The sequence below is a fragment of the Sphaeramia orbicularis genome, unplaced genomic scaffold, assembly GCF_902148855.1.
Source record: "Sphaeramia orbicularis unplaced genomic scaffold, fSphaOr1.1, whole genome shotgun sequence".
NCBI lineage: Eukaryota > Metazoa > Chordata > Actinopteri > Kurtiformes > Apogonidae > Sphaeramia > Sphaeramia orbicularis.
Window position 1 is genome coordinate 59,912 of NW_021941663.1, and position 22,589 is coordinate 82,500.

The 22,589-nt window shown below is 47.4% G+C and overlaps 1 protein-coding gene across 1 annotated transcript in view; it reads right to left on the reverse strand.

Moving 5' to 3' along the window:
• Positions 1 to 6,999: 6,999 nt before the first annotated feature.
• The window catches only part of wdr91 (WD repeat domain 91), a 23,611-nt gene continuing 8,021 nt past the window's right edge, over positions 7,000 to 22,589 (reverse strand). Inside the window, exons 7-18 of the mRNA XM_030130608.1 lie at positions 18,010 to 18,187; positions 17,450 to 17,653; positions 16,996 to 17,159; positions 16,836 to 16,890; positions 16,068 to 16,163; positions 15,896 to 15,990; positions 15,665 to 15,818; positions 15,337 to 15,445; positions 13,354 to 13,466; positions 8,921 to 9,028; positions 8,747 to 8,836; positions 7,000 to 7,266 (exon numbers count right to left, since the gene is read on the reverse strand). Of these exons, the coding sequence (XP_029986468.1) occupies positions 7,099 to 7,266; positions 8,747 to 8,836; positions 8,921 to 9,028; positions 13,354 to 13,466; positions 15,337 to 15,445; positions 15,665 to 15,818; positions 15,896 to 15,990; positions 16,068 to 16,163; positions 16,836 to 16,890; positions 16,996 to 17,159; positions 17,450 to 17,653; positions 18,010 to 18,187 (1,534 nt within the window). The 3' untranslated portion in view covers positions 7,000 to 7,098. The remainder of the gene's footprint in view (positions 7,267 to 8,746; positions 8,837 to 8,920; positions 9,029 to 13,353; positions 13,467 to 15,336; positions 15,446 to 15,664; positions 15,819 to 15,895; positions 15,991 to 16,067; positions 16,164 to 16,835; positions 16,891 to 16,995; positions 17,160 to 17,449; positions 17,654 to 18,009; positions 18,188 to 22,589) is intronic.

A 22,589-nucleotide genomic window follows, 5' to 3' on the forward strand; every position in this document is an offset into this window, starting at 1 on the left:
CAGATGGTCAGTAGGATGGACATACAGATGGTCAGTAGGATGGACATACAGATGGACAGACAGATGGTCAGTAGGATGGACAGTAGGATGGACATACAGATGGTCAGTAGGATGGACATACAGATGGACAGACAGATGGTCAGTAGGATGGACATACAGATGGTCAGTAGGATGGACATACAGATGGTCAGTAGGATGGACATACAGATGGACAGACAGATGGTCAGTAGGATGGACATACAGATGGACATACAGATGGTCAGTAGGATGGACAGACAGATGGACATACAGATGGACAGACAGATGGACAGTAGGATGGACATACAGATGGACATACAGATGGTCAGTAGGATGGACATACAGATGGACAGACAGATGGTCAGTAGGATGGACAGACAGATGGTCAGTAGGATGGACATACAGATGGTCAGTAGGATGGACATACAGATGGACAGACAGATGGTCAGTAGGATGGACATACAGATGGTCAGTAGGATGGACATACAGATGGTCAGTAGGATGGACATACAGATGGACAGACAGATGGACAGTAGGATGGACATACAGATGGACAGTAGGATGGACAGACGGATGGACAGACAGAAGTGGTGTGGTTGCAGACCCTTCCTGAACACATCCCAGTAGAACGTTCTGATTCCATGTGTGGACACACCTGTACAGGTCACATGACTCCGTCTCACAGGTCGGAGCTGAACTCAGGACACATTCCTTTGGTCTGACGACAGAATTCCAAACTGTGTGATTTTCACACAGGACACTTCCAGGGTTCAATGACCTTCAAATGCAGCAGCTCTTCTTCATGTGTTCTTCAAACCTGTAGTTAAATATTCACTTCATGTCATGTTTGTTTTTTGCTGCTGTTCAAAGTCCACTTTTTGTTCTTATTACCATGTTTCTGGTTCTAACTGTTCAAAGGTTCCTGATACAGACTCATAAAACATGTTGGAACCTGATAGAACCTGTTATATTAACTGATGCTCTTTCACTTCATTACCCATCAGTCTCTGCTCAATCAGCATCCATGTTTGTAGTTCTGAGTAGATTAGATGGAATTAAAACACAGTCTGTAAACCCTGGACACATTTACAGAACCAGATTTAAACCTGGAACCCAGAAGAACAGAATAAAAACTACCAGGATCTGCAACACTGTTTATTATCCAGCCCTGATTAGGAACCTTTACAACAGCTGAGACTGGAACAGACAGCAAGGAAATAACACTAAACCTAAACTTAATAAACCTAAACCTAAACCTAATAAACCTAAACCTAAACCTAATAAACCTAAACCTACACCTAATAAACCTAAACCTAATAAATCTAAACCTAAACCTAATAAACCTAAACCTAATAAACCTAAACCTAATAAACCTAAACCTAAACCTAATAAACCTAAACCTAAACCTAATAAACCTAAACCTAAACCTAATAAACCTAAACCTAATAAATCTAAACCTAAACCTAATAAACCTAAACCTAAACCTAATAAACCTAAACCTAAACCTAATAAACCTAAACCTAAACCTAATAAACCTAAACCTAAACCTAATAAACCTAAACCTAAACCTAATAAACCTAAACCTAATAAATCTAAACCTAAACCTAATAAACCTAAACCTAAACCTAATAAACCTAAACCTAAACCTAATAAACCTAAACCTAATAAACCTAAACCTAATAAACCTAAACCTAAACCTAATAAACCTAAACCTAAAAAACCTAAACCTAATAAACCTAAACCTAAACCTAATAAACCTAAACCTAAACCTAATAAACCTAAACCTAATAAACCTAAACCTAAACCTAATAAACCTAAACCTAATAAATCTAAACCTAAACCTAATAAACCTAAACCTAAACCTAATAAACCTAAACCTAAACCTAAACCTAATAAACCTAAACCTAAACCTAATAAACCTAAACCTAAACCTAATAAACCTAAACCTAATAAACCTAAACCTAATAAACCTAAACCTAAAAAACCTAAACCTAATAAACCTAAACCTAATAAACCTAAACCTAATAAACCTAAACCTAAACCTAATAAACCTAAACCTAATAAACCTAAACCTAATAAACCTAAACCTAAACCTAATAAACCTAAACCTAATAAACCTAAACCTAATAAACCTAATAACCATAAACTTAAACCTAAACCTAATAACCATAAACCTAAACCTAAACCTAAAAACCATAAACCTAAACTTAATAACCATAACCCTAACCATAAACCTAACTGTTCATGAAGGCGTAGGTTAAATTCCTCACATGGTCATTTTCCTCCTGATCCACTTTTATTCAACACAGACCAGAGTGACTGGATTCTGAACAGATTCTACTGAAAACTAAACTATGTTCAATTTAGGGTTAGTGGTAGGTTAGCGGTCAGTGGTAGGTTAGTGGTCAGTGGTAGGTTAGTGGTCAGTGGTAGGTTAGTGGTCAGGGGTAGGTTAGCGGTCAGTGGTAGGTTAGTGGTCAGGGGTAGGTTAGTGGTCAGTGGTAGGTTAGTGGTAGGTTAGTGGTCAGGGGTAGGTTAGTGGTCAGTGGTAGGTTAGCGGTCAGTGGTAGGTTAGCGGTCAGTGGTAGGTTAGTGGTAGGTTAGCGGTCAGTGGTAGGTTAGCAGTCAGGGGTAGGTTAGTGGTCAGTGGTAGGTTAGTGGTCAGTGGTAGGTTAGCGGTCAGTGGTAGGTTAGTGGTCAGGGGTAGGTTAGCGGTCAGTGGTAGGTTAGTGGTAGGTTAGTGGTCAGTGGTAAACTTGTTTAAGTGAGCCTTAACATGACCTTTTAACTGGACACATGGTGGTGTAAATGGACCCAGTTTGAACAGGATCATTAAAGGTGTGGGAGACTTTCATGACGAATGTCTCCTCAGGTCTGTCCATCCTCAGTCAGATCCTCAGTTTCATTGGTCTGTTCGTCTGTCTGTCATTCCTCAGCTGAATCTCTTGCGTTACGGTGAAGAGTTTCACTGTTGCAGCTGCTTGCAGCGACAGTGACAGCCTCCGTTTCCCACAATGCACATTGCAACAAAAAATTCTTCAGATGTCCAGTTCCTCCTGACTCTGAATGTAAACACATGGTTTGTTTGTGGATGGAACTGAGAAACTGTTCAGACTGAGGAGGAGGTTCAGCTGAGGAATGACAGACAGACCAACAGACCAATGACACTGAGGAGAGGACTGAGGATGGACAGATCTGAGGATGGACAGACCTGAGGATGGACAGACCTGAGGATGGACAGATCTGAGGATGGACAGATCTGAGGATGGACAGACCTGAGGATGGACAGACCTGAGGATGGACAGACCTGAGGATGGACAGATCTGAGGATGGACAGATCTGAGGATGGACAGACCTGAGGATGGACAGACCTGAGGATGGACAGACCTGAGGATGGACAGATCTGAGGATGGACAGACCTGAGGATGGACAGACCTGAGGATGGACAGATCTGAGGATGGACAGACCTGAGGATGGACAGATCTGAGGATGGACAGACCTGAGGATGGACAGACCTGAGGATGGACAGACCTGAGGATGGACAGATCTGAGGATGGACAGACCTGAGGATGGACAGACCTGAGGATGGACAGATCTGAGGATGGACAGACCTGAGGATGGACAGATCTGAGGATGGACAGATCTGAGGATGGACAGATCTGAGGATGGACAGACCTGAGGATGGACAGACCTGAGGATGGACAGACCTGAGGATGGACAGATCTGAGGATGGACAGATCTGAGGATGGACAGACCTGAGGATGGACAGAACTGAGGATGGACAGACCTGAGGAAACATTCGTCATGAAAGTCTCCAGCACCTTTAACTGACCCAGGGGATGGAGGAAATGACCAACATCCTACTGACCAATGACCATCTACCACTGTTCAGATTGTCATGGGGGGAGGGGAGGGGCTTCAGGTGTCTGTTAGCCCCATTGGCTAAATCTGTCTCAGTTCCAGCTTCTTCTTCTTCTCCTTCTTCTTCTTCTTCTTCTCCTTCTTCTCCTTCTTCTTCTTCTTCTTCTTCTCCTCAGTCAGTTGCTGAATGAGTGCTGTTCCTGTCTGATAAAGGAAGACCTGAAATGTCATGAATGTGGCAGAGTTTGGAGTTCAGCTGTGATGACATTTGTTTTTGTCATCGTACACAGCAGTGGGACAAAAACCTGCTCAGCCATTCCAGCCGTTCCAGTCCAAACACAACAACAACATGGATTTCTTCAGGTTCCTAAGAAGAAACAACAAAGATGATCCTCCTGATCTGTCTGATCCAGATAAAGAAAATCTAAAATTGTACAGCAGCATTTTCATCAACAAATTGGACACAAATAAAGAATCGATGAAACAGACTGTTGATGAAGTGAAGAACATTTCTGCTGAATTAACAAAGAAAAAAGAGCAAACAACAGCAGCTGCTATAACTGCAGGAGTAGCATTTAATAATAATAATAATAATAATACATTTTATTTATAGGCGCCTTTCTTGGCACTCAAGGACACCGTACAGTAAAACAGGAGAGTTAAAAACAAACAATAAAGCAGAGTAAAAATAAAAGGCAGGTCAAAAAATTTGGACAGTGCAATTGAGTTCACAAAGAGAAAGAGGTCCTAAACAGATGGGTTTGAGTCTGGATTTGAAGAGAGGAAGTGAAGTGGTGTTTCTGAGATCCGGTGGCAAGGAGTTCCAGAGTCTGAGAGCAGAGCCAATGAATGATCTGGTCCACATGGTGGTGAGACGGGCAGAGGGAACAGTGAGGTGGATGGAGGAGGAAGATCTGAGGGTACGAGAGGGAGGGGCAACATGAAGGAGGTCAGACAGATATGGAGGGGCGAGGTTATGGATGGACTTGAATGTCATTAGAAGGATTTAAAATTCAATCTGGAACTTAACCGGGAGCCTGTGGAGCTGTTGAAGGACAGGAGTGATGTGGTGAGTGGAGGGGGTCCTGGTGAGTGGAGGGGGTCCTGGTGAGGGGAGGGGGTCCTGGTGAGTGGAGGGGGTCCTGGTGAGGGGAGGGGGTCCTGGTGAGGGGAGGGGGTCCTGGTGAGGGGAGGGGGTCCTGGTGAGGGGAGGGGGTCCTGGTGATGATGCGAGCAGCAGAGTTCTGAACCAATAGAAGTTTATGGAGGGATTTGTGTGGGAGACGAAAGAGGAGAGAGTTACAGTAATCTAGACGAGAGGTGACAAGGCTGTGAACAAGGATAGCAGTGGTATGGGGGGTGGGGGAGGGGCGGAGGCGGTTAATGTTACGTAGGTGGAAGTATGCAGACCGACTGATGTTATTGATGTGGGATTGAAAAGATAGAGTACTGTCAAGGATGACCCCCAGACTGTGAACCTGTGGGGAAGGGGAGACCGTGGAGTTGTCGATGGTAAGAGAAAAACTATTGGTTTTGGATAAAGTGGATTTTGTGCCAACGAGGAGAACCTTGGTTTTGTCACTGTTTAGTTTGAGAAAATTGGAGGCGAACCAGGATTTTATGTCTGCCAAGCAGTCAGTGAGGGAGGAGGGTGGGGGGGGTGGAGGTGGGTTTGCAGGTGAGGTAGAGCTGGGTGTCATCTGCGTAACAGTGAAAGTTGATATTGTATTTCCAGAAAATATTGCCAAGGGGAAGGAGGTAGATGATAAAGAGGAGGGGCCCCAGTACAGACCCCTGGGGCACACCTGAAGTGACGGGGAAATGGGAGGATGTGAAGGATTTGAACTGGATAAACTGAGTGCGGCCAGAGTGGTATGATTTAAACCAATCTAATGGAGTGTGGGTGAAGCCGATGGAAGATAATCTATTGAGAAGGGTGGTGTGACAGATGGTGTCAAAGGCTGCGCTCAGGTCAAGGAGGATGAGGATGGAAGGTAGACCAGAATCTGCTGCCATGAGGAGGTCGTTGGTGATTTTTATGAGTGCTGTTTCTGTGAAGGGGGCGGAAACCAGACTGGAACTGTTCATACAGATTATTGTGAGACAAATGGAAATGAAGTTGAATAGCTACTGTTTTCTCAAGAATTTTGGAAATGAAGGGTAGATTGGAAATAGGGCGGAAGTTATTGAAGTCGGTTGGATCTGCACCAGGTTTTTTCAGAATTGGGGTTATTGCAGCGGTTTTGAAGGATGCAGGAACAGTTCCAGTGGTGAAGGGGGTCAGAGGAGGAAGGCATGCTTTCACCAGGACTGTGGGGAGGGGGTCCAGCTGACAGGTGGACGGCTTGGACTTATGAATAAATTCTGATATTTCATCAAGGGAGGGGAGGTCAAAGGAGGATAGGGAGTGTGTGGGTGGATGAGGTTCAGATGTGACGGTGGAGGAGTTTGAACCGAGGTTGAGATGGATCTTTTGGATTTTGCTGATAAAAAAGGAGATGAGTGAATGACAGAATGCGGTTGTGTGCAGGTGAGAGGGTAAAGAATCCGGGGGTTTAGTGACACTGTTGAGTAGTGAGAACAGTGACTTGGTGTTCCCTTCATTTGAACAGATTATATTGGTGTAATGGTTGGATTTGGATTTGGCAATGTAGTCCTTGTAATGCTTAATGTGGTTAGCATACATTTCTTTATGAACAGCCAGTCCAGTTTTTCTGAAGAGCCGCTCGAGTCGTCGACCTTCAGCTTTCATGCGCCGAAGTTCAGGTGTAAACCAGGGAGCAGAGGCAGAAAAGGAGACAGATCTGGTTTTTAGTGGAGCGAGGGAGTCAAGGATGCTGTGGAGTGATGGTGGTGGCATCTCCATTCTCTGGAGGTCTGGGTTTGGCCATATATGGAGCAGCATTAGGAACATCTGCGGTTGGATCTGTACTGTACCTGTACTGACAGAACACACACACCCTCACACACACACACACACACACACCTGTACTGACAGATACGACTCGTTTACGAAGGCTAGCTTTAACTCGTTCACGACTTTCAGCTCTGACGATTCTTTCCTACTACCTAACCCCACAGATGAAAATAACCCTGAGTAGAACAAACACACTCCACAGACACTGCAGTGGTTTTAATGGGACTTTAATGGGACCTAACATCAGCTGATCACCACCCTCTGCTGACCTCTGACCCCTCAGTCCTCCATCAGGTTCTCAGTCAGGACTTCTGTGCCAGGAGCGTGCTCAGTTTGATCTTCCCGTCCATGGAGGCGGTCAGACAGGTGCCGCAGTCCACCGCCGAACACCAATCCACCGTCACCACCGGAGCTTTGTGTCCGCCCAGCGACAGCACGCTCTCCAGAGCCGCCGGCTCCCCATTGGTCAGCTGGAAGAGGGGCGGGCACACATGAGCCAATCAAAACAGTCACAAGTCATTTCATCCATAAGGAGCCAATGAACACTGAGTATGTGTTCATAAAAAAGCACCATATAAACCTCATGCATTATATTATTATTATTATTATGATTAGTATTATGATTATTATTAATAATAATTTATTTATTTATTTTTAATCTAGAAACAGACTGAGTCTGAGGACGTTTCCGTAGAAACAGATGGAGGGTTTATGATCGTCCAATGAAAACCTCAGGTGTTTCATAAACACATGGTTCTGCCTCAGGTGTTTCATGAACACATGGTTCTGCCTCAGGTGTTTCATAAACACATGGTTCTGCCTCAGGTGTTTCATAAACACATGGTTCTGCCTCAGGTGTTTCATGAACACATGGTTCTGCCTCAGGTGTTTCATAAACACATGGTTCTGCCTCAGGTGTTTCATAAACACATGGTTCTGCCTCAGGTGTTTCATAAACACATGGTTCTGCCTCAGGTGTTTCATAAACACATGGTTCTGCCTCAGGTGTTTCATGAACACATGGTTCTGCCTCAGGTGTTTCATAAACACATGGTTCTGCCTCAGGTGTTTCATAAACACATGGTTCTGCCTCAGGTGTTTCATGAACACATGGTTCTGCCTCAGGTGTTTCATGAACACATGGTTCTGCCTCAGGTGCTTCATAAACACATGGTTCTGCCTCAGGTGTTTCATAAACACATGGTTCTGCCTCAGGTGTTTCATAAACACATGGTTCTGCCTCAGGTGTTTCATGAACACATGGTTCTGCCTCAGATGTTTCATAAACACATGGTTCTGCCTCAGGTGTTTCATGAACACATGGTTCTGCCTCAGGTGCTTCATAAACACATGGTTCTGCCTCAGGTGTTTCATAAACACATGGTTCTGCCTCAGGTGTTTCATGAACACATGGTTCTGCCTCAGGTGTTTCATAAACACATGGTTCTGCCTCAGGTGTTTCATAAACACATGGTTCTGCCTCAGGTGTTTCATGAACACATGGTTCTGCCTCAGGTGTTTCATAAACACATGGTTCTGCCTCAGGTGTTTCATGAACACATGGTTCTGCCTCAGGTGCTTCATAAACAGATGGTTCTGCTGCAGGTGTTTCATAAACAGATGGTTCTGCCTCAGGTGTTTCATGAACACATGGTTCTGCCTCAGGTGTTTCATAAACACATGGTTCTGCTGCAGGTGTTTCATAAACAGATGGTTCTGCCTCAGGTGTTTCATAAACAGATGGTTCTGCCTCAGGTGTTTCATAAACAGATGGTTCTGCCTCAGGTGCTTCATAAACAGATGGTTCTGCTGCAGGTGTTTCATAAACAGATGGTTCTGCCTCAGGTGTTTCATAAACACATGGTTCTGCCTCAGGTGTTTCATAAACACATGGTTCTGCTGCAGGTGTTTCATAAACACATGGTTCTGCCTCAGGTGTTTCAGACTCACCCTGTAGATCAGTCCTCCTGAACCAGAACAGGTCAGAACATGTTGTCCTTCTGAATCAAATGCCAACAGTCGACCTCGAGGAACCTGCACCTGCAACAGAGAGAGGGCGTGTCTGCCATGACATCACTGTGACATCATCAGGAGCCCACACAACAGCACATGATTGGTCCAAACCTGTTTGTATCCGCTGTATCCTGATAGGACGAAGGGTCCGGTGGCATCCTGAGGAAGAACCTGCTCCGACTGTTTGACCCCACAGCGATGGATGTTCCACTGGACGAACTACAACCACAACGGAACCACAGGGTGAGAACTAGAACCACAACGGAACCTCAGGGTGAAAACTAGAACCACAACGGAACCACAGGGTGAAAACTAGAACCACAACGGAACCACAGAGTGAGAACTACAACCACAACGGAACCAAGGGTGAGAACTAGAACTACAACGGAACCACAAAGTTAGAACTAGAACCACAACGGAACCACAGGGTGAGAACTAGAACCACAACAGAACCAAGGGTGAGAACTAGAACTACAACGGAACCACAGGGTGAGAACTAGAACCACAACGGAACCACAGGGTGAAAACTAGAACCACAACGGAACCACAGAGTGAGAACTAGAACCACAACGGAACCACAGAGTGAGAACTACAACCACAACGGAACCACAGAGTGAGAACTACAACCACAATGGAACCACAGGGTGAGAACTAGAACCACAACGGAACCACAGGGTGAGAACTACAACCACAATGGAACCACAGGGTGAGAACTAGAACCACAATGGAACCACAGGGTGAGAACTAGAACCACAACGGAACCACAGAGTGAGAACTACAACCACAATGGAACCACAGGGTGAGAACTAGAACCACAACGGAACCACAGGGTGAGAACTACAACCACAATGGAACCACAGGGTGAGAACTAAAACCACGATGGAACCACAGAGTGAAAACTAGAACCACAACGGAACCACAGGGTGAGAACTAGAACCACAATGGAACCACAGGGTGAGAACTAGAACCACAATGGAACCACAGAGTTAGAACTAGAACCACAACAGAACCACAGAGTTAGAACTAGAACCACAACAGAACCACAAAGTTAGAACTAGAACCACAACAGAACCACAGGGTGAGAACTAGAACCACAACAGAACCACAACAGAAGCAAAGGGTTAGAACTAGAACCCCAACAGAACCACATGGTTAGAACTAGAACCACAATGGAACCACAGGGTTAGAAATTGAACCACAACGGAACCACAACAGAAGCAAAGGGTTAGAACTAGAACCCCAACAGAACCACATGGTTAGAACTACAACCACAACGGAACCACAGAGTGAGAACTACAACCACAATGGAACCACAGGGTGAGAACTAGAACCACAACGGAACCACAGGGTGAGAACTAGAACCACAACGGAACCACAGGGTGAGAACTACAACCACAATGGAACCACAGGGTGAGAACTAGAACCACAACGGAACCACAGGGTGAGAACTAGAACCACAACGGAACCACAGAGTGAGAACTACAACCACAATGGAACCACAGGGTGAGAACTAGAACCACAACGGAACCACAGGGTGAGAACTACAACCACAATGGAACCACAGGGTGAGAACTAAAACCACGATGGAACCACAGAGTGAAAACTAGAACCACAACGGAACCACAGGGTGAGAACTAGAACCACAATGGAACCACAGGGTGAGAACTAGAACCACAATGGAACCACAGAGTTAGAACTAGAACCACAACAGAACCACAGAGTTAGAACTAGAACCACAACAGAACCACAAAGTTAGAACTAGAACCACAACAGAACCACAGGGTGAGAACTAGAACCACAACAGAACCACAACAGAAGCAAAGGGTTAGAACTAGAACCCCAACAGAACCACATGGTTAGAACTAGAACCACAATGGAACCACAGGGTTAGAAATTGAACCACAACGGAACCACAACAGAAGCAAAGGGTTAGAACTAGAACCCCAACAGAACCACATGGTTAGAACTACAACCACAACGGAACCACAGGGTTAGAAATTGAACCACAACGGAACCAAAGGGTGAGAACTAGAACCACAACGGAACCACAACAGACCAGCAGGGTTAGAACTAGAACCACAATGGAACCAAAGCGTGAGAACTAGAACCACAACGGAATCAAAGGGTCAGAACTAGAACCACTACGGAACCACAGTGTTAGAACTACAACCACAACAGAACCACAGGGTTAGAATTAGAACCACAACAGAACCACAGGGTTAGAACTAGAACCACAATGGAACCACAGAGTGAGAACTAGAACCACAACGGAACCACAGGGTGAGAACTAGAACCACAATGGAACCACAGGGTGAGACCTAGAACCACAATGGAACCACAGAGTTAGAACTAGAACCACAACAGAACCACAGAGTTAGAACTAGAACCACAACAGAACCACAAAGTTAGAACTAGAACCACAACAGAAGCAAAGGGTTAGAACTAGAACCACAACAGAACCACAGGGTGAGAACTAGAACCACAACAGAACCACAACAGAAGCAAAGGGTTAGAACTAGAACCCCAACAGAACCACATGGTTAGAACTAGAACCACAACGGAACCACATGGTTAGAAATAGAACCACAACGGAACCAAAGGGTGAGAACTAGAACCACAACGGAACCACAACAGACCAGCAGGGTTAGAACTAGAACCACAACGGAACCAAAGCGTGAGAACTAGAACCACAACAGAACCACAGGGTGAGAACTAGAACCACAACGGAACCACAACGGAACCACAGGGTTAGAACTAGAACCACTACGGAACCACAGGGTTAGAACTAGAACCACAATGGAACCACTGGGGGAGAACTAGAACCACAACAGAACCACAGGATTAGAACGAGAACCACAACGGAACCACAGGATTAAAACTAGAACCACAACAGAACCACAGGGTTGGAACTAGAACCACAACGGAACCACAGGATTAAAACTAGAACCACAACGGAACCACAGGGTTAGAACTAGAACCACAACGGAACCACAGGGTTAGAACTAGAACCACAACAGAACCACAGGATTAGAACGAGAACCACAACGGAACCACAGGATTAAAACTAGAACCACAACAGAACCACAGGGTTAGAACTAGAACCACAACAGAACCACAGGGTTAGAACTAGAACCATAACGGAACCACAGGGTTAGAACTAGAACCACAACGGAACCACAGGGTTAGAACTAGAACCATAACGGAACCACAGGGTTAGAACTAGAACCACAACGGAACCACAGGGTTAGAACTAGATCCACAACAGAACCACAGGGTTAGAACTAGAACCATAACGGAACCACAGGGTTAGAACTAGAACCACAACGGAACCACAGGGTTAGAACTAGAACCACAACGGAACCACAGGGTTAGAACTAGATCCACAACAGAACCACAGGGTTAGAACTAGAACCACAACGGAACCACAGGGTTAGAACTAGATCCACAACAGAACCACAGGGTTAGAACTAGAACCATAACGGAACCACAGGGTTAGAACCAACCAACACACATGAGAACCATCCAACAGAGGAACACCTACAGGAACATGTAAACCAACTCCTAGACCAATGAAAGAGCAGGACCAGACAAACAGTGGAACCATGGACACAGACATGAGTATTATGGTCTGTCGGTGGTGAGGCGACATTCTTCCAGGGGTTCTTTGTTCAGAAGCTCTGCCCCAGACGCCGTCCTCCTATCCCACTCCAGACTCCGCCCTCCTGTCCCGCCCCAGACTCCGCCCTCCAGTCCCACCCCAGATGCCGCCCTCCTGTCCCGCCCCAGACTCCACCCTCCTGTCCCGCCCCAGACGCCGTCCTCCTGTCCCGCACCAGACTCCGCCCTCCTGTCCCGCCCCTGACGCCGTCCTCCTGTCCCGCCCCAGACGTCGCCCTCCTGTCCCGCCCCAGACTCCCCCCTCCAGTCCCACCCCAGATGCTGCCCTCCTGTCCCGCCCCAGATGCCGCCCTCCTGTCCCGCCCCAGACGCCATCCTCCTGTCCCGCCCCAGACTCCACCCTCCTGTCCCGCCCCAGACGCCGCCCTCCTGTCCCGCCCCAGACTCCGCCCTCCTGTCCCGCCCCTGACGCTGTCCTCCTGTCCCGCCCCAGACGTCGCCCTCCTGTCCCGCCCCAGACTCCCCCCTCCAGTCCCACCCCAGATGCCGCCCTCCTGTCCCGCCCCAGATGCCGCCCTCCTGTCCCGCCCCAGACGCCATCCTCCTGTCCCGCCCCAGACTCCACCCTCCTGTCCCGCCCCAGACTCCACCCTCCTGTCCCGCCCCAGACGCCGTCCTCCTGTCCCGCACCAGACTCCGCCCTCCTGTCCCGCCCCTGATGCCGTCCTCCTGTCCCGCCCCAGACGCCGCCCTCCTGTCCCGCCCCAGACTCCACCCTCCTGCCCCGCCCCAGACGCCGCCCTCCTGTCCCGCCCAAGACTCCGCCCTCCTGTCCCGCCCCAGACTCCACTCTCCTGTCCCGCCCCTGACTCCGCCCTCCTGCCCCACCCCAGACTCCGTCCTCCTGCCCCACCCCAGTCCTTCACCTTTCCGTCTTCTCCGATGCTGAACACCGTGTTCTCGTCGTAGCTGAACTCCACGCTGTAAACTTCTCCGTCGTGTGCTCTCCAGCTCATGGCGCTGTCGTACCGCTGCATATCTGCCACAAACGCACAATTCAACAGCAGCGTCAACAACAACAGAATGAAGACCACATGTACAGGTCCAGACCAACGGAGGACCACCAGCACCGGTTAACGAAGGCACCGATCCAACAGTGAACAGGACGAACACAGGAGAACCGCACAGAACCACTTCAGTTCATGACATAACCACACACATTTGGAGATTTACTACTTTCACAGATCCATTTTCCCCAAATGAATGGAAACAGAAGTAATCCGTTCTAGCCCTTAAAAAACACCACCCCTAAACCATCATAAAGTAACAAAAAAAAAACCAAACACCATCAAAAAACACCAAAAGAACACCCAAACACCATCAAAAATCACTGAAAAAATGCTAAAAACCACAAAAAAAAACCCCAAACACCACCAAAAATCCCCAAAAGAACACCCAAACACCACCAAAAATCCCCAAAAGAACACCCAAACACCACCAAAAAACACCAAAAGAACACCCAAACACCATCAAAAAACACCAAAAGAACACCCAAACACCATAAAAAAAACACTAAAAAAATGCTAAAAACCACAAAAAAACCTCAAACACCACTAAAAACACCAAAAGAACACCCAAACACCACTGAAAACCACTAAACAACCCCAAACACCACCAAAAACCACTAAAAAGCCACAAAAAACCCCAAAAAACCCCCAAACACCACCCAAAAACTACCAAAAACCACTAAACACTACCCAAACCCCACCAAAAAACACCAAAAGAACAACCAAACACCACCAAAAAACACTAAAAAAATGCTGCAAACCACAAAAAAACCTCAAACACCACCAAAAACACCAAAGAACACCCAAAAACCACTAAAAAACCCCCGCTAAAAAACACAAAAAAACCTCAAACACCACCAAAAACACCAAAGAACACCCAAAAACCACTAAAAAACCCCCGCTAAAAAACACAAAAAAACCTCAAACACCACCAAAAACACCAAAGAACACCCAAAAACCACTAAAAAACCCCCACTAAAAAACACAAAAAAACCTAAAACACCACCAAAAACACCAAAAGAACACCCAAACACCACTGAAAACTACTAAAAAAAACCCAAACACCACCGAAAAACACTAAAAAAAACCCCAAACACCACCGAAAACCACTAAAAAAAACACCAAACACCACCAAAATCCACTACAAAGCAACAAAAAAACACAAAAAACCCCCAACACTACCAAAAACCACTAAACACTACCCAAACCCCACCAAAAAACACTAAAAAACCCACCAATAAACACCCCAAAACTACCAGAAACCATCAAAAACCACCCAAAAAATCCAAATACCACCCACACTCCACCAAAAACCCACCAGTAAACACCCAAACCCCACCAAAACTCACTCAAAAACCACCCAAACACCACCAAAAAACTACCAAAAACCACTAAAAAACCCACCAACACTCAAAAACTACCAAAAACCACTCAAACACCACCCAAAAAATCCAAGTACCACCAAAAATCACACAAACACCGTTAAAAACCACAAAGAAACCCAAAAACACCCAAACACCACCCCCAAAAAATACCAAAAACCATCCAAACACCACCCAAAAAAATCCATAAACCCCCAAACCCATCCTAGGAGAACCTCCCTCCAGTCAGGTAGCCTTTCTGTGGTTTTTCTTTCTTTTCACTTTCCCATCTGTTCTTTCTGCTTCTCTTTCGTCACCTTCGGTACTTCCTGGTGCTTTCATTCAAACCTGGTTCGTACGGTGCAGCTGCACCTGAACATGGGTGCAGTGGTTCTGCCAGGTTCTCCTGTATTTAAAACCTGTTTCAGGTGGACTCTTTCATATTTGTTTGTCATGTAGGTCGATGTCGTCGTCGTCGTACCGAACAGTCGGATGACTCCGTCGGCAGCTCCTGTCACCAGCAGGTTCCCGTTATGGTTGAAGGCTGTGCAGTTAATGGCCACCGGCTCCGGTTCCAAAGAGAACTGAAGCTGAGGGAGGCAGAAAACAGGTTCAACAGGACTGAAGAGGACCTGGACATGTGGACAGGTGGACAGATGAACAGGTGGACCCACGTCCTCAGAGGAACCAGATGCTCCTCAGACAAACGCCCAGTTCCAGTCATAGAGTTTGAATTTTTCCTGATCGGTCGGATTCACCTGGAGGCGGTCGGTGCTGGGTTTGGAACTAGACACTCAGGTGGGTCTTACCTGCTGTTTGACCGTCTTGGTGTCCCACAGCAGCAGTTGACCGGACACCGGGATGGGAAGACGAGGGACCGACTCCACGCTTCCGGTCCGACTGGGCGCCGCCGCCGAACAGACGAAGGACGATCCGCTGGGACTGCAGGCCAGAGACAGGATCCTGACAAACACACAGCGCTTAGAAGGTCAGGTCATGAGTCCACATCAGAGACCTGACCTGACCGACCGGACCCTCACCGTGGATGAGTGTCGTCGATGTTCATCTCATACAGATTCTTCTTGGCGTCTGTATCGTAGAGTCGCACCGTGCCGACGCCGCTGCCTAGCAACAACTGACACACACAAACCAACACGTGTATTTTAAGGGACTACTCATGAGGGGACCTGATATAAGGGGTGGTTCTGGTACCAGGCGGTCCGGTTTGGTGGCCCATTCCAGAGATAGCAGAGGAGACTTGGACATGATGGTGGCCTTGGTCTGCATGATGGGGTTGAAGGACCAGACCTGAGGACCAGCAGAACACAGGTTAGTGTGTGGAACCGCTGACACCGTGGTGGTTTTATCGGTTCAGACTTTTGGTTTTGGAAACGTGTTCTTTTGTCGGCAGCTCCAAGAATAAGTCTGGATTCTTTTAGGTCTCATTTTCATACATTTATTATTGACTTGTTATTATTGTTATTATTGACTGATCACAAACAAAACAGAACTCAGCTGAGGATCCACACCCCAGGTGGGGAAAATGGATCCTGAACACTACCAGCACATCACTTTTATAATCCTTGTAAACTGATCTTCAAACTCTGGGCTGACCCCCTTGTGCTACAGGTGAGTTGGATCACAGAAAATGGACTGGTGTCATCTGACTCTGAAGTCAAACAGATTCCTCAACTCAACGCAAAACCCCTTAATGAGCGTGTTTACCTCTTATTTCTAGCTGTTTACGATCGTCTGTGGGCATGTGTATGTAAAAGTGTGTCTAAGGTAAAGTCCTGTGATCATAAATCTGTCGGTTTAGTGTGGCACCAAGATGGGACCAATCCCCAAGACATTTACGACTGACCAGTGAACCAAAGAAAATCTAGTGACCCAAAAGAATCCTGACCAATACTGACTAACATGTGATTCAACTTAAGAATTCAACTATCTACATTAAAAGAATATTTCAATCAGATTCACCTTAATGACTCCGTCGACGTCCAAACTGGCAACTCTGCGACCGGAACAGTCGACTCTGGAACAGACAGGAGGAGGCGGGGTTAGTGTGGGTGGAGTTTCAGGTGTGTTGTCATGGTGGGTGTGGTTCTGCTGGTAGAGGTTCCTGATAACAGCCTCAGACCTGCAGTGCATGATGGAGGAGTGGTGTTCCCCGTACTCCTCCTGACTCAGTTTGATGAAGGGTTGCTCCGCCGAAAGACCTCCCCCTCCCTCTGCCACCGCTCTGCTATTGGAGAAGTCTGCAGGTTCAGGCTCCGCCTCCACCGGCTCCGCCTTCTTCTCCGCCTGCACGTGACAACAACATGACAGGATCAGAAAACACAGATGGAAGAACCGAAACTGAAAAAACGGTGGCTGGTCTGTTTATGTCACGATACGCTGATGATACTCTACTGGTTCTACACAGATACAGAAGTCCAGGTTTTTAGTCTTAAAAAGTCGGAAACTACAAGAGAAAGAAAACCCATGGGACTAAACTGGACCATCAAAGACCACCGGACCATGAAAGAACCGCACAAATGTTCAAACCTAACGAGTCCATCAGTTTAAACCCTGTTGGTGAACCCTTCAGGTACCTGGGACGCCGGTTTGGAGAACAGCTCCTTCCTCTCCTTCTCATGGTCCTGGATCCTCTTGTGTCTCGAATGTGAGGACTGGTTGGTGGTGGACTGGTTGGTGGACTGGTTGGAGGACTGGTTGATGGTGGACTCGCTGGTCAGCGTCTGGTTGGACAGCTGCTTCACCTCCTTTCCTTGGACCGTTTCCTTTGCCTTGGTCGTCTAGAACAGGGTCAGGACAGGTGACGAAAACCAGACTGAGGCCACGTTCAGACTCCAGCTGGATCTGATGTGTTACCCAGACCACTTTCATACACAGTCCGAAATCTGACTCAGGATACTTTCATATGTGATCCTAAATCTGACCCAGACCCCTTTCATATGTAGTCCTAAATCTGACCCAGATCACTGTCATATGTGGTCCTAAATCTGACCCAGATCACTGTCATATGTGGTCCTAAATCTGACCCAGACCACATTCATATGTGGTCCTGGTGTTGCCTGAACCCTCAAACACATAAACCTGGTCTAAAACCTGGTCCACTTCGCCGTAGAGGCAGATGTCGGTCATCTTGTACCTGATTGGTCGGTGGCTCCTTGCGTCCTACTGCGCCCTGACTCGGTGAAGACCCGGTGGCGGTGGTGACCTGTGGTGACTTGGCCGGAGTGCGTCGTCCCTGTGGAAGGAATGTAGAGAAGAAGTTTCTGGAAGGAGGAGTGGCAGCGCTGATGACTCTCTGACTGGACACCAAGTCCCTGAAAACAGAAGAAACAAACAATTATCAACCAGAGAACGACCACAGAACAACCACAGAACAACCAGAGAACGACCAGAGAACGATCAGAGAACGACCAGAGAACGATCAGAGAACAGAGGAGTGGAAGAAAGTATGAGTTCTGCAATAAATTCATATATTTCATTTCACATTACTGTATGTTTTTTGTTTATATTTGGTTTATTCTTCTTTAACACTGGTTTTACCTCCATCAGGAGGTACTGTGATCACTTTGTTTGTTTGTTTGTTTGTTTGTTCATCTTCAGTGTAAAACTCTTCCACCCATCTTTCCCAGATCTTCCCCACAGATAGGCCTAGGCCCTGGGACCAACCCAGTCCATTTTGGTCCCAGTAGGACAAAGTTCAAGGTCACAGCAAGGTCACAACATCTACAGTTTTCCATCTGTCATCACTGAGACATTTTCCAAAATTCATCCAAAATTCCAAACGACTCCGATTCTCCTCCAGTTGGATCCACCTGTAGCTTAGAACAGTCTCTTGTATGTGGAATTAAATTGTCCACATCCACTGTGGAATGTGGACTCTGTGGACATTTACACTGAACACTGAAAATCCCATTTCCCACACGTTTAAAATTAGAACTCAACTAATATTGATGTGAATTGAATCTGATTGGACAGACACATGACTGGGACCAGATTCAACTGTTTGTGTGTATGGAACAACCTGGAAACTGTTGGATTTAAACAGACAGAGTGGATCCACACATGCACAGAGTTCAGGCTGAAGGAGGAGCTCTGAGTTCTGAACACTGGTTCATGTTGTTGTTGTTGTTGTTGTTGTTCCAGGTGTTTGTTTGTAGTTAAATTGTTCTATGGCCCAAAACTGAAAGACCTTTGAGTCCAACTAGAGTCACATGACCAAACATTCCTGAGCTAACGTTCGACATGTCCAAGGTTGGAATCCTCCACCGACGACTGAAACCAAAATATTCCAGTTTTTCACTCAGAATTCAACTGATTCAACTGGAGTTTAAAGGGTTCAAATCCGACCAAACGGCTGAATGTTTGGTAGTTTAGAGCAGGAGGAAGAAGAGGAAGAGATTTATTTAAAAATAAACAAAAACAAGAGAAACTGCTGACGTGTGTTTCATGTTTTGGTCGTTTTGGTGTTCGTTTACAGTCCATTTGAGGACAGAAGGGTTCATTTACAGTCCGTTCAAGGACAGAAGGGTTCATTTACAGTCCATTTGAGGACAGGACGGTTTGTTTAGAGTCCATTTGAGGACGGAAGGGTTCTTTTACAGTCCATTTGAGGACAGGAGGGTTCGTTTAGAGTCCATTTGAGGACAGGAGGGTTCGTTTAGAGTCCATCTGAGGACAGGAGGGTTCAAGCCCAAACCCAAAACTGTTCATTCTGTTTCTGAGTCCATGTGAAACCTGTACAGTCTGATTAGAACCAGTTTTACATTCAGAGGCTGAAGCTGGAGGTGTGTCCTGGTTCCAGCTCAGGTTCACCTTCCCTGGTACTGGTCCAGAATAAGGGTCTGTGATGGAACCAGGAGAATCCTGTGGTCCAGAATAAGGGTCTGTGATGGAACCAGGAGAACCCTTTGGTCCAGAATAAGGGTCTGTGATGGAACCAGGAGAACCCTTTGGTCCAGAATAAGGGTCTGTGATGGAACCAGCAGAACCCTTTGGTCCAGAATAAGGGTCTGTGATGGAACCAGGAGAACCCTTTGGTCCAGAATAAAGGTCTGTGATGGAACCAGGAGAACCCTTTGGTCCAGAATAAGGGTCTGTAATGGAACCAGGAGAACCCTTTGGTCCAGAATAAAGGTCTGTGATGGAACCAGGAGAACCCTTTGGTCCAGAATAAAGGTCTGTGATGGAACCAGGAGAACCCTTTGGTCCAGAATAAGGGTCTGTGATGGAACCAGGAGAACCCTTTGGTCCAGAATAAGGGTCTGTGATGGAACCAGGAGAACCCTTTGGTCCAGAATAAGGGTCTGTGATGGAACCAGGAGAACCCTTTGGTCCAGAATAAGGGTCTGTGATGGAACCAGCAGAACCCTTTGGTCCAGAATAAGGGTCTGTAATGGAACCAGGAGAACCCTTTGGTCCAGAATAAGGGTCTGTAATGGAACCAGGAGAACCCTTTGGTCCAGAATAAGGGTCTGTAATGGAACCAGGAGAACCCTTTGGTCCAGAATAAAGGTCTGTAATGGAACCAGGAGAACCCTTTGGTCCAGAATAAAGGTCTGTAATGGAACCAGGAGAACCCTTTGGTCCAGAATAAAGGTCTGTAATGGAACCAGGAGAACCCTTTGGTCCAGAATAAAGGTCTGTAATGGAACTAGGAGAACCCTTTGGATGGAACCCATTTAAATATTGGTGTGAATCTGTCAGCGATGAGAAGGAACCGACAAAACCAACCAGAACCCACTAGGTGAACGGTTTATTATCACAGCACATGACAGAAAAACAGAAGAAAGAAAGAAACAAAGGAAGGAAGGAGGAAAGAAAAAAAGAGAAAAGAACCAGGATCCATCAGGTGAAGTGTTTATTATCACAGCACACGTCAGAAAAACAGAGGAAAGAAAGAAAGAAAGAAGAAAGAAAGAAAAAAGAAAGAACAGTCGTCCTGAACAGTTCAACCTGTCGTTAGTCTGGTTTAGTTTAAATCCTGTCGTTAGTCTGGTTTAGTTTAAATCCTGTTGTTAGTCTGGTTTAGTTTAAATCCTGTCGTTAGTCTGGTTTAGTTTAAATCCTGTCGTTAGTTTGGTTTAGTTTAAATCCTGTTGTTAGTCTGGTTTAGTTTAAATCCTGTCGTTAGTCCAGTTTGGTTTAAATCCTGTCGTTAGTCTGGTTTAGTTTAAATCCTGTTGTTAGTCTGGTTTAGTTTAAATCCTGTCGTTAGTCCGGTTTGGTTTAAATCCTGTCGTTAGTCCGGTTTGGTTTAAATCCTGTCGTTAGTCCGGTTTAGTTTAAATCCTGTCGTTAGTCTGGTTTAGTTTAAATCCTGTCGTTAGTCTGGTTTAGTTTAAATCCTGTCGTTAGTCTGGTTTGGTTTAAATCCTGTCGTTAGTCTGGTTTAGTTTAAATCCTGTCGTTAGTCCGGTTTAGTTTAAATCCTGTCGTTAGTCTGGTTTAGTTTAAATCCTGTCGTTAGTCTGGTTTAGTTTAAATCCTGTCGTTAGTCTGGTTTAGTTTAAATCCTGTCGTTAGTCTGGTTTGGTTTAAATCCTGTCGTTAGTCTGGTTTAGTTTAAATCCTGTCGTTAGTCTGGTTTAGTTTAAATCCTGTCGTTAGCCCGGTTTAGTTTAAATCAATCCCTACACAGAATACACACAAACACCACTATACACACACACACACACACAAAATACACACACAAACACTGCAGCACTGGTTAAAGACAGCAGAGCGGGGCAGAGCTCAGTGACAGGGGCCCCCCAGGGACAGTGACAGGGGCCCCCAGGGACAGTGACAGGGGCCCCCCAGGGACAGTGACAGGGGCCCCCAGGGACAGTGACAGGCCCCCCAGGGACAGTGACAGGGGCCCCCCAGGGACAGTGACAGGCCCCCAGGGACAGTGACAGGCCCCCCAGGGACAGTGACAGGGGCCCCCCAGGGACAGTGACAGGGGCCCCCAGGGACAGTGACAGGCCCCCCAGGGACAGTGACAGGGGCCCCCCAGGGACAGTGACAGGCCCCCCAGGGACAGTGACAGGCCCCCAGGGACAGTGACAGGCCCCCCAGGGACAGTGACAGGGGCCCCAGGGACAGTGACAGGCCCCCCAGGGACAGTGACAGGGGCCCCCCAGGGACAGTGACAGGGGCCCCCAGGGACAGTGACAGGCCCCCCAGGGACAGTGACAGGGGCCCCCCAGGGACAGTGACAGGCCCCAGGGACAGTGACAGGCCCCCCAGGGACAGTGACAGGGGCCCCCCAGGGACAGTGACAGGGGCCCCCCAGGGACAGTGACAGGCCCCCCAGGGACAGTGACAGGCCCCCCAGGGACAGTGACAGGGGCCCCCCAGGGACAGTGACAGGCCCCCAGGGACAGTGACAGGCCCCCCAGGGACAGTGACAGGCCCCCCAGGGACAGTGACAGGGGCCCCAGGGACAGTGACAGGCCCCCCAGGGACAGTGACAGGGGCCCCCCAGGGACAGTGACAGGGGCCCCCCAGGGACAGTGACAGGCCCCCCAGGGACAGTGACAGGGGCCCCCCAGGGACAGTGACAGGGGCCCCCAGGGACAGTGTCAGGCCCCCCAGGGACAGTGACAGGGGCCCCCCAGGGACAGTGACAGGCCCCCCAGGGACAGTGACAGGGGCCCCAGGGACAGTGACAGGCCCCCCAGGGACAGTGACAGGGCCCCCCCAGGGACAGTGACAGGCCCCCCAGGGACAGTGACA